The sequence below is a fragment of the Sprattus sprattus genome (genome assembly GCF_963457725.1).
Source record: "Sprattus sprattus genome assembly, chromosome: 5".
In the NCBI taxonomy this organism is placed as follows: Eukaryota; Metazoa; Chordata; class Actinopteri; order Clupeiformes; family Clupeidae; genus Sprattus; species Sprattus sprattus.
The window spans coordinates 14,163,257-14,178,533 of NC_137924.1; the positions used below are offsets into that span (position 1 = coordinate 14,163,257).

The following is a 15,277-nucleotide window of genomic DNA, read 5'->3' on the forward strand; positions in this document are numbered from 1 at the left end:
ACTTATAACGTTGGCAGCCTGCGGGGCAGATTGTGCCACTGTCACGATCCTCTCTGTGAGAACTTCAGTGTCGCCATTCAGCCACTAGTGTTTTTTTGTCAAATATTTTTTTTTTGTTTTTTGTGGAGGAATGTTTGTGCATTCCGCTTTGGGCAAACAGAGCTGAAGGTCATGAGGACTTTGTTTGAGTTGGCACTGGGAAAATACACCACCAATGTCCATGGCGACCGCATGGCAGGAGCGGGGCCATGTCCACTGATACGAATATGTGGTTCTCACATCGGGCATTAAAAACACTCCTCCCTTTGTTTCCTGCTCTGCCATTCATTGCCTTGCCCTCATTCCAAAACGGGTTAGGGTATAGCCCTAATCACATGTTAATTTTGGAACAAGGTCCCTAGTCCGTCCTTCTGCAATCAGGAAATATGAAGCCAGGCCATTGTGGAAAGCGTCGGAGGTTAAGTGATCTGACCCCTGACAAGAAATGTGTAACCCTCAGGGATGTCGGCTAATTGAGTCAGAGAGACGGTCAGACGGCTACCGCAGTAATAGTTTGGACTGAAAAAACGATATGTGTCGCAGGCAGCGTATGGACAATTTAAATGTCGAAGAAACGTTCCCCGATGATGATTATAGTGATAATGATAATGTTCTCGTTTCTTTTTCCTACAGTTAGCCTGAACTGTATGCATTTGATGTCATGTCCGCTTTCTGTCTTGGCTTTTTGAATTATAATGCGACCTAGGGGAGATCAGAGGTCTTGTGGAATTAGAGTGCGTAAAGAGTCGATTCATGAGGGAGTCCACGCTTCATGTGGGATGAATGTTTTATAAAAACCTGACATTTCGTCTGACCAGTGAACCTTTGGTATTGCATATAGTTACACATCAGCTTGTCTACTCTACAGCAGCTCTCGTAAAAAGCAATATCCAATACAAATATCAAAAATAATGTGCAATAACAGCATATTGGGGCAGTTGTTATTACAGGTCGAGACCTGCAGTGATGGAGGGAGGGGTTGAATGAACTTGGACTTTAGCAATTTCACTGAGGCTCCAGCGAGGTCCACTGCTGGTCACGGCATGTGGCTCACGTTAAGCTGGCCATTCGATGGCCATTGTTATCGCCTGCCAACCACACAATGCCGTGAAATGGGACAAGCTGAGCTGTTGATGAATATGGAAGATGTATATTTCTCTCAAAACCCTTCATATTTATTATTGATGTGGCTGCATTTCATGAGGTGCTTCAGTTTCAACTCTGTGCTTCAGTCGTGGGCCAGGTCCAATCTGACGCCCGCTGAACCCATTGGGCTTGACGGAGGGCTGCTGTTACTGGGGGATTGTCCCCCCCCCCCTCCTTCTGCTAGCTGTCTGCCCTGCTCTGGCTGCTTTGAGCCCGCGCTATGTGCAGAATGAATGGATCCCTCCCTCTGGGAGTTTTCTGAAAGTAATTACCATAAACTGAATAACATCAGCATTGTCTGGCACAATGGTATTACAGAATTATTGGCCTCACTGTTCTTAAGAGAGGAATGCTGTTACCCCCCCCCCCCCCCCCCCCATTCTCTTTTTCTCTGTGGACAGTTATTCCCTCCTTTTTTGGATGCAAGCAAGCACCAACAAAAACTGGAGTTTATAACACCGTTTGGAAGGTGGGGAGATGAAACCCAATACCAAAAGAAGGGGGTTTATGACACTTTGGTGTGTAGGGGGGAATACAAGTTGAAAGCTGGTAATCAAAGATGAGGCCGAACCATTGTTTGGGCATCACATTTATTCCGGGGTCTTGGAAGCGATCCAGACCTCAAGGGTTGGACAGAGTGCACTGTGCTGGAAAGAAAAGGCTGCCATTGTCTTTACATTTAGAAATGATCCAGTAGATATCTGTGTGTGTGTGTGTGTGTGTGTGTGTGTGCGTGTGTGTGTGTGTGTGTGTGTTTCAGTATGTGTTTTTTGTGTGTGTGTGTGTGTGTGTGTGTGTGTGTGTGTCTCCATGTGTCTCTGTGTGTCTCGTTCCTTTGGATCTAGTCGGGCACTTCTGCAAGAGAAGGCTGAGTTTGCCCTCTTTGAGACGGGCATTTGCATCCGACTGCATTCCTGGCATTGTACAAGAGGGGCCGCAGGGAGAGATGGCCCTGGCCAGTCGGAGAGTAGAGGGGAGAAGAGGGGAGAAGGAGAGGAGAAGAGAAGAGGGGAGAAGGAGTGTGGTGAATTCCACTGGGGACTGCTTGTGGCACGGCCGCTCTGCAGCTTCGCACTTTATCTCTCTAATCTCCTGTCTAATAAGACCTCTGAACAGGGAGGTGGAAGAGGATTTCCATAGGTTAATGAGTGTTTTCATCCAATGAGACGCATTTAGCCGGGCAGCAGTTGCTAACTCGCCATCTAGATTCCTGCAATTACTCAGCCGTGTTGTTTTCAAGCCCAGGAATACAAGAGAGGGGGGTGCAATATATTGGTTCACAGAAGAATGTGCGTGTGCATGTGTGCTAATGAGAGTATTGGTGCGTGCATGTGTGTGTGTGTGTGGGCGACCTCATTTATGTGTTTATTATCTGATGACACATTCTTGCAGTGCAACGTCCTGATATGGCAGCGCACATGGTGCAAACAAGACGAATGCCAGCAAGACAAATCTACAAATAAACAAACTGGGGTATTAATCATAACGCCAGACAAACAACAATAAATGATGTCAGCGCCAGGCTGACACACTCGGCGATGGAAAAATTAAATCTGCGCGCTACCAAGGGTTGCCGATAAGAATTTGGCGAAAAGCCTGCACCGCTGTCCTTTGTAGCTCTCTTACTCATTTTCCAACAAAAAAACAGCTAAACTCCTTTTTTTTCCTTTCTGTGAACTGGTTCTCAAGTTGTCTTGACTGCCGTAGGCCCATATGCGTACAGAGGGAACAAAACAGACACAAAAACAAAACACTTGAAACCCTTGAAACAACCAGTAAGGAAGCACTTTGGTCGTCTTGTCTGGGGCTGAACACTGAATAATGAGCTTACTATTGATCTAGACTTTTCCTTAACTGCTTTAAAACGATGCTCGAGTAGACACACTGCAAGCCTGTGACTTGAGTTATTGAATTAGCTCTGACCGAGCTGGCTCCTCTGAAGAGTGTGTGTGTCTGTGTTTGAGGGTTTATCGTTGTGTATGAAAGAGCACGTGTGTGTTTTTTTTTTCCAGACTTGCTGTTGAGCGTGAGCGTGCGTGTGTGTGAATGTGAGGTTTGTTTTTGCTGCATCAGACGCCATGCTCACCTGGGAGGGGTGTGTGTGTGTGTGTGTGTGTGTGGTGGAGGAGAGGGGTGAGTGTGTCCCTGGTGTCACATTCACTGAGACGTATGAGGTGAGGTTTGGTGCTGGGAGCTCTGCCCAACTCTATCTTTCTCTCTTTCCCTCCCTCTATCTGCTTTCTCTCTATCCCTCTATCCATTTTCTTCAGTTTTTTTTCTCCTCTCTTTTTCTCTATCTTTACCTCGGTCTCTCATTTCTTCCTTTCTTTCTCTATCTCTGTTTTCATTTATTTCTTTTCTCTCTCCCGCCATCTCCCTCGTTTTTTTCTTTCTCTATCTCTGTTTACATTTATTTATTTTCTGTCTCCCAACTCCCTAGTTTTTTTTCTTTCTCCCTGTCCCCCTAGTCATTTTGTTCATTCTTTTCTCTCTCTCTCCCTCTCCCTCTCCCTCTGTCTCCCTCCATCACGCTGCTCCCCCAGCGCCGGGGCTTTTTTGCGCCATGGCAACTCTCAGACCTCCAGCTCAGACGCAGATTACAGCGCCTGTCTCCCCACTCGCCAGCCTGATGACTCAGCAGGCTCCCGCACAGCTTGAGGCTAAAGAGGATCCCAGCCAACGCCACTGACACACACACACACACACACACACACACACACACACCACACATACACACACTGCCCTGGGGCTAGGACAACCCTCACTTGCATTGGCCTCCTGCACATATGAGGAGGAAAAAAAGCAAACACGACAGAATAAACAGACATTTAAAAAGCAAACTCCGAGAGGAAGAAGAGACGCTTCTTGGGTTGTTTGTTTGTTTTTCCTGTCCATTGCCATGAGTTTTGAGGAATAAGCCCTAATCCTTGGGTGGAGCTGGTAATCTCTTGGGAAAACGTCTTTGTTAAATGGTGTCAGTTGAATTGCTGGCATGCTGTGACTTGAAGAGAAATGTGAACACAAGGCAATTAAGGACTTATGTTTTGTCGAGGGAAAATATTCGCTGCGGCTCTTGCCCTCAATGGAAGTAATGATATCCTCACCACTGTTGTTCTTATGCAGGTACTGCACACAGGACATCTTAAAATCCACAGAGATAAATCAGTCACTGCCGATTGATTACAATTGACTCACATGCATGTATTTGAACTTGCACTGGTCTAGCTATGCAACTGGACTGCCAATGGGGACCGTATGGACAACACAACCAGTGTGCTTCTCCAGTGGAGAGAAGTATTCCCACTTCATCTTCAGTGAACATGGCTGAGCTGAAGCTCACAGCTCTGCCCCTCCCCCCTCCGTTCTCTGTGGCAACCCTGACCGCTTGCTCGGCTACCTCTCCTTGAGGCTCGCTGTGATCCTAAAAACTAACACTCCCATGGAGGGAGGGAGGGAGGGAGGGAGGGAGGGAGGGAAAGACAGACAGACGGAGGGGAGAGAGAGAGAAACACACACACACACACACACACACACACACACACACAGAGAGAGACAGAAAGAGAGAGACGGACAGAAAGAGAGAGAGAGAGAGACAGGTGGTGGAAGGATGCCTACTCAGTGAAACCTGTCCCCTTTGTATTGGTGTAGTGCTATGAACCGTCAGCAGAGTGGTTTGGAGTCTCTTTTTTTTAAGGGTGTTTTTTTCTCCTTGGGTTGGCCGAGTATATGACAGTGCGACACTAGATCTGGGCCAAGTGACGAGGAAAAGAAATAGTCCCTGAGAAACACTGGCTGGCTGACCTCCTTAAGGGAAGGGACGGGACGAGGTGCATCAGTAGGATGGCTAAGAAAAAGGCAAACCAGGCAGGGGGTCTTCTCTCTCTTTCTGTCTGTCTCTCTCTCTCTATCTATTGAGTGCTTGAAGCCACCAGTCGAAGCTTAGCTCTGCATCTTTATGTCGACCGTCACATTGTGTAGTCTGCTCTAGTCTGCTCTAAGCTAGTTTTAGCTTAGCTGCATCTCCCAATAGCATCCTCATGCTGTGACCATTTGCCACTGAGAAAGAGAGAGAGAGAGAGATTGGGTTTGTGTTCAAAATGGTCTCTCTGTAAAGGATGGTGATGGCAGACAGAGCATTTGGAGAATGCAAATCTGATTTGTTTTTCCTGTTGGCTTTTGTACTTCAGGCTTGGTCGAACCTTCTTCCAGAGACAAACTTTCTATCGGCCTCGCTCTCCTTCCCTCTGCTCCGGCCCAGTGATTTACAGCGTGCACAGCCATGTTGTCCTTCCAGCGTGCGTGGGTGGGGTAGGCTTTGGGGGGCTGGGGGTTTGCGATGAGCTATGCATTCAATTACTTTAGCTTTGTTACACACTTGACTGTAGGGCCCAGGTCAATTTTAATGGAGTCACAATGCTACCTTTTAATTAAGCATTTGGTGCAGGAGGAAGACCTACTGCTTTCATTACCAAGGCTTAACCCGGGCTATCATTTCTCATCCGGAGCACGCGTGAGCCAAGAGAGGAATGGCTAGCGAAACAAGCTATCAGGACTGCTTAATCACAGTACAAAGTGGGTGTGTGCGTTTGTTTCCTAGAGAGTAGTTTGGGTGCCTAATCTTCTGACATTTTTTTAGTGTACTTGTCTAAAATGTAGTCTTCACTACTAGCTCAGACTTCGATATTGTAATTATTGTAAATCTAGGACCAGGTGTAGGTGGATAACTTTAGAACTATAGACGTTTTTGCTGCAGGACCTTCTCCGTCTGGTAACAGGGTATCAATTAGCATATCAGGTAGACGGATGATACCAGGAGCCAGAGGCAAGCCTTTGAAGGAAGTTTTTATTTTTTTTAACTTCCAGAATGAGCCAAATTCATGAGCCAAACACAGCAATCGTGATTCATGTCTAGATCAGAATATGTCCTGAAGTGACACACAGCCGACAGAATACCTGCTATGTCTTATACATACACGCTATACACACACACACACGCAGAAACTCTCACACACAGACAGACATACATACACACACACACTCTCTCACACACACACACACACACGGAAGTTACCGGAGGGCAACAGCGGCTGTTGTGTGTGCAGTCAAATATCTGGGTGTCTGGAGTGGGCTCCCTTTACTGCTGTTTAAAAAAAAGATTTCACTCCTCTGCACCAACTGTCTGCCAGTCTGCCAAGTGCTGCAGTGGCGTTGCCTTCCCTGCCACCTTGGTGTCTGGCTCTGTGCCCCCGCCTCCCCTCTGTCTCTCTCCCTGTTTCTCGAGCACTCACTCTTTCTTTCTCTCTCTCTCTCTCTCTCTCTTCTCTCTCTCTCTCTTCTCCCCCCCCCCCCCCCCCCCCCGCTCCCACACACTCTCTGTCTCCCTCTTCACCTGTCTGGTTATCTATCCCTTTCTATGTACTTTGGCACTCAGTCCAGTGACTCTTCACTCCTCCTCTGTTATCCCTCCCTCCCTCCTTTCTTCCCTTCTTCTCTACCCCAGCTTATACTCCACCAGTAACCCACTTCCCCCCTCTCTTCTTTTCCCCCTGGGGCCTTGTCTCTGCCCCACTACCCCCTGGCTGCACCCCGTCTCTGTCCTCGTTGCCCCCAGCCTGTACCCCACTGGCCCCTCGGTGGCACCTGGCTGAACCCCCTCTGTACCCCCCTCCCTCGACCCCAGTCGTCCCCCCTGACCCAGCACAACCCCCCCGTGGCCCGCTGGCCCCTGTGTGCCCCCGCCGCTCTGGGCTGCTGATTATCTGGGAGCGGCAGCCTCTTGTTTTGTGGCCTGATTAAAGGAGCAGCATGTGGTCGGCGTGTGAGTGGGCCCATACGGACGCCGCTGGGCCCGCCACTGACAGTACGTGCTTAATCATTTATGTCTGAGGACACACACAGGAGGGGAAAAAAACAAGGATGCGAACGGGAGAGAGAAGGAGGGAGAGGATGGGGCACACACACACACACACACACACCCTGAGACGCACGCCCACACCAACACCCACCCACACACACACACCCTGAGACACACATACACAGACATACACATACACAGACATACACATACACATACACAGACATACACATACACAGACATACACATACACAGACATACACATACACATACACAGACATACACAAACAGTGGAGCATTCATCAACGAGGAGCCACACACACACGGTGCCAAGATAACGGTCAGCACACAGTGTGTCATAAACAAGAAGCCGAAGAAATAATGCTGGGTTGAAGAGAGATGGGCTACAAAGAAGGGCGAGAATGGGGGGGTGAGAGACGGGGGGGGGGGGGGGGGGGGGGGGGGGGGGGGGGGGGGTGAGAGACGGCGGGGAAGAGAAACTGGTTCTTCTTCTGATTGTTTTTTCCCCTCGCTCCCACGTTCTTTTAGAGCAAGAGCAATCATGTCTGACAACAAGAAATCCAAGATGTAAACCCTCGGAATATGAGCAGGAAGAGACAAAAAAGATTAAATATGCAAAAATATGGTTGTCTGCTTTTTTTTTTTAAACACACACACTCCTCTCTGGGCTCCACATTCATTCGTCCTGCTGTGCTCTCCGCTCTCTCTCTCTCCTTCTCCACCTCTCTCTCTCTCCCTCTCCCTCCCTCCTTCTCCTGCGTCTGTCTGCTCCCTCCGCTGCCAAGCTCTCTTTCTCTGTCGCTCCCTCTCTCCCTCCCGCTCCCTCTCTCTCTCTCCCTCTGTCACACTGTCAGCCAATAGGAGATCGCCAGTCTTCCCACTGCTTGCCACTCAATGCCTTGTTGCCAGGACAACAGGCAGGCATGAGCTCCACTTTGCTCAAGCATTTTAAACTTGGTGTTGACTCTACTGACAATAAGGAAAGGTCCTCTTGCCCACTGAAATCTCTGCCTGTATCTTCTGCACTCCTTTATAATTTAGCTGCCTCCCTCTTGCCTCTCTCACTCCTTCCCATACTCACGTTCTATGCCTCTCTTATAGGCTCTGTCTTTTTCTCAGTCATACCATCCCTCTCTCTCTCTCTCTCTCTCTCTCTCTCTCTCTCTGTCTCTGTCTGTGTAGCTCTACTATCTCTTGTGCTGTCTGGAAGCTGTTAACATGGCCAGTCTTAGAAGGCACGCACAGTAGGTTGCAATTTGCCTGTCTGACTACAGACATTTTTTTTTTCCTTGTTCGTTTTTTTGCAGGGCTAAATAAATCGGTGTAAATGTCGTTAATGTCGTGTAGGAACTCTGCAACATTTAACGAGTGTTCATCAAAGCAGTCATGTCATGATCTGTTTTGGCATGGCAGCAAGTCGTTTGATGTATTCGTGAACCCGGACCTTTCCATTAGGCATGTAATCCTGAGCTGCCTCTTCTGCTTGTGTGTCTGTTTCTGCAGGTCTGCGATGTTAGATGGCGTCATGATTCTCCTGGTCTTGATCGTGGTGGTGCTGCCCATCTCCAGTGTGCAAGGTAAGATGTCGATGAGAGGGGGGAGTGCGGCTAAAGGATAGAGAAGGAGGGAGAGAGAGGGAGAGAGGGAGGGAGGGAAGCAGGGAGGGAAGGAGAGAGCCTTAGCTGGTCTGGGTGTTCTGGCTGTGTGGACCGGTGTTTCAGAGCTCTCTTTTGGTTTCTTTAAAACAAGGAAGAAAAGATGAAGAAAAAAAAACTGACTGCAGTTTCTAGTGTTGGGCAGAATAGAGGGCTCTGTGTCTGTTTGGTGAGCTGGAGTTTACATCCCTCTGCATCAAGGGCACACTTTCTCCCCCTCCCTCTCATCCTCCCTCTTTCACTCCCCTCTCCTCCCCTCCCCTCCTCTCCCCTCATAACTCTAACTATGTCTCTCTCTCTCTCTCTCTCTGTCTCTCTCTCTCCCTCCCTCTGCTCCTCTCGCCCAGCATGTTTGTGACAACTGCAGTGATTGCCTTTCAGAGGCGGATGATGACTGAGCATTTGATTCTTGTTCTCCCGCTCTCCCTGGGCAAACTCGCTCTGCATGCCTAATGTGTGCCGCTTGCCGTAGCAGGCCCCTGCTATCAGCCCCCTGAATGGAAGTCATTTTTACGTGTGTGTGTGTGTGTGTGTGTGTGTGTGTGTGTGTGTGTGTGTGTGTGTGTGTGTGATGTGTTGACCCGCCACAATGTCTGGAGGTTGACTACACTAATTGTGTGTGTGTGTGTGTGTGTGTGTGTGCTCTAAAGATAGAAAGAGATATAGAAAGGGTTGACTTATTCTGTACCATATCAGCACCGACTCAGTAAGTCCTACTTTCTCTTCACCCTTCTGATGAGTAATGAAATCTCTCTCTCTCTCTCTATCTCTGCCTCTCTATCACTCTCTCATTACCTGCACAGATAATCTTGGCATCGAATGTGTGTGTGAGGGGGCCCAGTGTTCCCACAGCAACCGCTGCTTTGCCCAGCAGTGCTTCTCTGCCCCGGAGCTGCGAAATGGGACAGAACCCCTGCAGCGGAAGGGGTGCATTGTGGGAGACGGTGAGGAGGAGGAGGAGGAAGGGGAGCGGCCTGGCGTGCGCTGCGGGAGCCCCGGTGTGCACTGCTGCCAGGCCCCCCTGTGCAACATGAACGTCTCCGTGGAAACCCCAGCCAGAGGTGATGGTCTGCTCTCTCTCTCTCTCTCTCTCGCTCTCTCTCTTGAGGTCGCCGCACTCGCTCACTTGGGCTTCTTCATACACACACACACACACACACACACACACTCTCTGTCTCTCTCGCTCTCTCTGTCGCTCTCTCACACACACACTCGCACATGTACACTGCATGTGCGAGCATGGGGCAGTTTAGGGACTCTTTTTTCAGGCTATGTTTACTTGGCTGTTATGACAGAAACACTGAGTTGTTTAGCTTTGTTTCAGCATTATGTGTCAGGATGTTTTCATGCATCTGCCATAAACTATGCCAGTCCCTAGAGTATTGCTAAAAGACGTTGATGTTAGGAGTGACCTTACACAGAGCACCATGTTTTTATCGTGTAAATAACGGTTACATAATGAGAATGTGCCCAATGTAGGTCACTAGGGCTGCGCTTCACAAAACAGCCAAGTGTCCTGTAGGGCACGTGATGGCGTGTGGGCTTGTGCTGAGCCCCTGCTGAAACATGCTGCGCTCGCCTCAAACACTGAAACTGCCAGACAGCTACTCAAAGATCATATCTCCGGTTCCTTCACCCAATTCTCACTGTAATTTCTTAACCTGTACTTTGGTCCTCCATCCAGAAGGGGCGCCAGCAGTCATGCCTGAGGTGAAGGAGCACGAGTACGAGCAGGAGCAGGAGGAGCAGGAGTGTGTGTGCGAGGGGCCGGCGTGTCCCCCCGGAGCCCGCTGCATGGGTCGCCAGTGCTTTTCGTCGCTGTCGCTGAACAACGGCGTGCCGGTCTACCAGAAGGGCTGCTTCAAGGTGTACGAGCAGGGCAAGCTGACCTGCAAGACGCCGCCCTCGTCCACGCAGGTGGTGCACTGCTGCACGGGCCACCTGTGCAACGCCAACCGCACTGTGGAGCTACCAGTCAGAGGTACAGTGGAGATTTACACGCGTGCACACACACACACACACACACACACATATATACATACACGCATGAACACACAGACACACAGACACACGCCAGACCATGCTGTGAGATCGCAAATACTTGAGGTACACACCCGTGAATAATCTCCCAGGCACGGCTTACTTGCTGTCTTGAAACTCAGCCCAAGCGTAGCATGTCGGGGGGGGGGGGGGGGGGGGGGGAGCCCTTTGTCGCAGACTCACGCCAAACTCCCCTTTCTGTTTGCATTTCATGGAGTGTGTTGTGTGTGTGTGGGTGTGTGGGTGTGTGTTGAGCTGCATTTGGTCAGGACTTGTGCAAGCATTCACAAACGTGTCTCCAGTGCTTTGAGCCCAAACACAGGCCTCATGTCCGTGGCCATTGTGAACGCTGAGTGCAAACAGAAAAAGAGCCCGGAGTTCACAACAGCCTCCCGTCAAGAGATGCCCGGCAGGCTTCGTTCCGCCCGCCGTCTCAGGTGGACAGACGTGCACGCTAGCTGTCTGCCTGTCCTTTGACACCTCCCCTCCCCTTCCCCCTACCCCCAACAGCCCCCCTGCAGAATGCCTCGTGGCTGCCGGCCGTGAAATTGTCTGCTACAGGCATTCGAGACCCTGCCTCAGTCTGCCATTCAGAACGACGCACTTTAAAGCTAGCACACCACAAAGAGAGAAACTGACAGACAGACAGACAGCCAGACAGACAGAAAGACACAGGGAAGAGAAGCGAGGTGCTCTGAGGAAGCAGGTGGCCGTTTGAGTACTGTTTGGTCATGGTCTGCTTCCTCTCCTCTTCCCACCAAGCGGCTCTTGGTCCCCTGTGGAACACATCCTCCTGGGAAGGTTGAATGATTTTGTGACGTGTGTGTGTGTGTGTGTGTGTGTGTGTGTGTGTGTGTGTGTGTGTGTGTGTGTGTGTGTGTGTGTGTGTGTGTGGTCTCTCCTCTGCTCTTGGAGATACGGTGAGAGAAGCAGTAGTTGTTCACCTTCTGAATGTCAATGGCATCTGGCGCACTGCTGAGAAGCATGCACAGCGCAGTGAGGCCAGCTCCCAGAGACCAACCAGCAGATATCAGCAAAATCCCCTCTCGTCTGACACAGAACTTTTTAATTCAATGCATCATTTTATCATAATGTTGTCTCGGATAAAGAGCTTCACGTCTCTGATGTCCCTGTTTTTTTTCTCCAGATATTGCGATGCAAGCCAAAAGAAAAAACATCTTTGAGTTTGTGTGTTTCCCGAAAAATAGCAGTGAAAACGGATTTCCTCAAAGCGCTGAGGAAAGGCGCTGCTTTGCGTCCCTTTCATGTGAAGATATTTTCCAGTGATTTGCCAGTTTCTTTGATCGTTGGCTTTGTGATCCACACAAGAAGCTCTCTTGTTGCCTTGCTTCCTGCCAGCTTTTTGACCTTTCGCATGAACGGTTGTTTGGTCACACTTTCTTACAAAAGAGACCGTGATGTACTTTTGGTTTGTTTGGAAAGTTTACCACATACACACACACACACACACACACACACACACACACACACACACACATGAAAGCAACATAAAACCTGCCTAATCAGTATTAACTGAAGTGCTCTGTGTTCCCGTTCTTTGAGTTATAGTCTGTTCTGTGATGATTTGGGTTCTTTGAATTCACCTTCAGTACTGTATGGAATGGAAAAACTTGAGGCCAAGGCACAAAATGGCAGCATTGTGCATGCGTGCATTTGTGTGTGTGTGTGTCCTTGTGTGTGCACGTCCGCATGTGTGTACATGTGGGTGCATTGAGTCCTGGGACCTGTAGTTTCTGATCTGGAATGTTTTGAGGGTCTGTAGTGTTGAGTCTGGCAGTGGATTCTCTTGAGGCCCGTTGGGAGGCTGTGTGTGTAATATGTGTCTGTCGGCTGGTCTCTCTCTCTCTCTCGCTGTTTGTTTCTGTTCGGCAGCCCCTGCAGCTAAACTCTGTCTGTGTGGTCCGGGGCAGCTGGGAATGTGAAAAGTCATCTTTCCACCACAGGAACTAGCAGGCCGTTTTAATGGCGGACTGTACCTTTGTGCGTGTTTCGACTGCAGGAAACGCCCTTGTAGGACTCCTTTCAGTGCCGTTCTCGTGGGGAGAATTAAGTTCTTACTCTGGGTTGGGTAGCCTTCTTCTGTACCTTATGCTCCACGAGAGTGGAAGACGAGGACGACAACAACAAGCGCCATTTTTAAAACCAGCAGGAATCTTTTTTTACACAGCAAGGGAATTCTAGTTGACCCTGTTAACATGTTGAAAGTTACTGTCACTGAATGAACACATGCAAAACCTCAGCTAAATATGAAATATGCTTTAATTAATCAACAGCTGATATCTTCATTTATCAAGTAGCCTAATTACAGCGGCCGTGAAGCCATTTAATCCAGTATTAGCTTTATAGCAAGATTCATACTGTTGACCCGACCTTGGGTAATCATATTATTATCTAGAAATTCTCTGGATTTTGGAGAAATTCTCTACTGTTGGAGAAATATACAGTATAACTTTTTTGTAGTAGCCTACCTGGAAATGATGCTGTGATCAAAGAGAAAAATTATTAGGTGATGCCAAGGTGTAAGTCCAGTAATTCCTACACCGTGATGGAAAAGCAAAAGACCAAAACATACCCAATTATCATCGCCTCTCCTCACAAAGCTGCGGCTTAAGGACGAGACGTGCCTCAGCTCACACAACACCGCTCACCTGGCCACACACACACGCACACACACACACACACACACACACACACACACACACACACACACACACTTAAAAGAAATCACCAATGCTTACCAATGGCCCGTGTGTTTACTTATCATTTACACTGTTGACATGGCTCTGCGTCGCTATGTTTGTGTGTGTGTGTGTGTGTCCCATTTACCAATTTGCACTGTTTTCTGTTCGGCAGCGAGTGACGGGCGCAGCTCGAGCGTGACAACGCTGGCAGTCGTGATCGTGGCACCGGTCATCGTGCTTATCTTCCTGTCCGCTGTGGCCATCCTGGTGTTCCGCCGCATCCACAAGAACCAGATGGAGCGGCTCACAGCGCGTGACGCTGAGTACGGCACCATCGACGGCCTCATTGCTTCCAATGTCGGGGAGAACACGCTAGCGGTAAGTAGACTTTGCAATAGGAACCGCTACCATTGCTGGTTTAACTCCTAATAAATGTCCCTGTAGAAGGTTAGACTGTGACTATGAATTCACTATAGTATTGATGGGATTTTGTCTGTTCTGCTATAAGTTACCTCCCTGCCCCTCAACATTCCTCCCAGAGTCTCTAACCCCGCATAATGTGGGCTACCTGCGTGCTTAGGATTTATCATTGATATCTGTGGCACTAACTTTGGGTTTAATGGGATGATTTGGCTTTCTGCTACTATGGCCATTAATGTGACTTACTCCTTCAAGTATTTCCATAACCCATAACATATATTATGGGTAACTTGGTGTGCCTACATTATTTTCAATGATTGTAAAAATGTGACTAATTATCATGACCAGCATCTTGCATACATTAAGTCTTTAACCCTTCTGCTCACATCCAAGTTTGGGACAACCTATTGTGCCGTCACAACTAAACTGAGCCACAGCCCTTTAGTGTCTGTATCCGTGCATTTCTACGATGTTCCTATTTGTGGTGTCGATTTGAGCTCCTGCCAGTCAAGTGACTGCAACGCTTTTTCTTTTGCTGTGTGTAAGATTGTAATTAATGCAATTTAGTCCCTCTAAATCCCAGTGATATCCCATCCATTTTTAATTAAAAGCCTTCAGGCAAACAGGCCCTGTGTTTACAGTAAAGCAGGGCCATTCTCATGCCTCATTTTGGGTTTTGTTTGCAGAGTTGCCGTGTTCAAAAGACCAGCAATAGCGCCTGGCAACCAAACCCTAAATATGCTGCTGCAGAATGTTTGTCTCGTTATTATTAAAAGGTGCTTGCCAGCACCCCGATAAGAGGTACAAGGACCATTTGTGGCCATAAAAAGTGGATTTCAGGAAAAAACACATACGCTCTGAACCCCCCACCCCCCAGCCTTCTGTTTCTCCGGGTGAATAAGGCCGCTCGGATAATAATCATGTCAATGATCTGACTGGTTCAGCTCATCTCTCCTCTCCTCCATATCCCGCCCCAGCGCCGGCCTAATGTCGCACAGATTATGGGGCTTGTTTGTTTTTTTCCCGGTCCCCGGTGAAAACCCAAAAGAGGGCTGTTTTCAGGATTTATGGCCTTCTGTTCACATTCCTGTCATTTTCAAAATTACGTCCTCATGTTGCCTTTGTGACGCCAACATATGTTTAACTGCAGTGGCAAACCGCCGCTCTTATATCCAACTGCCTATTTTTCCTCCCTCCCTCCCTCTTTCCTCTTTGTTGTTTTTTTTTTTTGGGGTGGAGGTGGAGGGGGCAGTGTTGTTCTGTCTGATTTTAATTTTCCTCACAGCGGTCTCTCTGGAGTTGCTCGACAGTGCCCTCTGGTGTGTGCCAAGACGTCGTGCAGCGACCCCGCTGGGCTGATATTATTAAAAGGCTATTTGGGAGTCTGGGCTGGGGATTAG

General features: G+C 48.8%; 1 protein-coding gene across 3 annotated transcripts in view; it reads left to right on the forward strand.

Annotated features, from left to right (window-relative positions):
• LOC308364958 (activin receptor type-1-like) overlaps positions 1-15,277 on the forward strand; it is a 28,570-nt gene that overhangs the window by 7,907 nt on the left and 5,386 nt on the right. For 2 of the 3 annotated variants that reach the window (XM_080838249.1, XM_080838248.1), the window contains exons 2-5: positions 8,564-8,637; positions 9,519-9,776; positions 10,400-10,696; positions 13,630-13,835. In XM_080838249.1, coding sequence (XP_080694375.1) covers positions 8,571-8,637; positions 9,519-9,776; positions 10,400-10,696; positions 13,630-13,835 — 828 coding nt within the window. In that variant the 5' untranslated portion in view covers positions 8,564-8,570. The remainder of the gene's footprint in view (positions 1-8,563; positions 8,638-9,518; positions 9,777-10,399; positions 10,697-13,629; positions 13,836-15,277) is intronic. The other variant, XM_080838250.1, reaches the window with a different exon arrangement.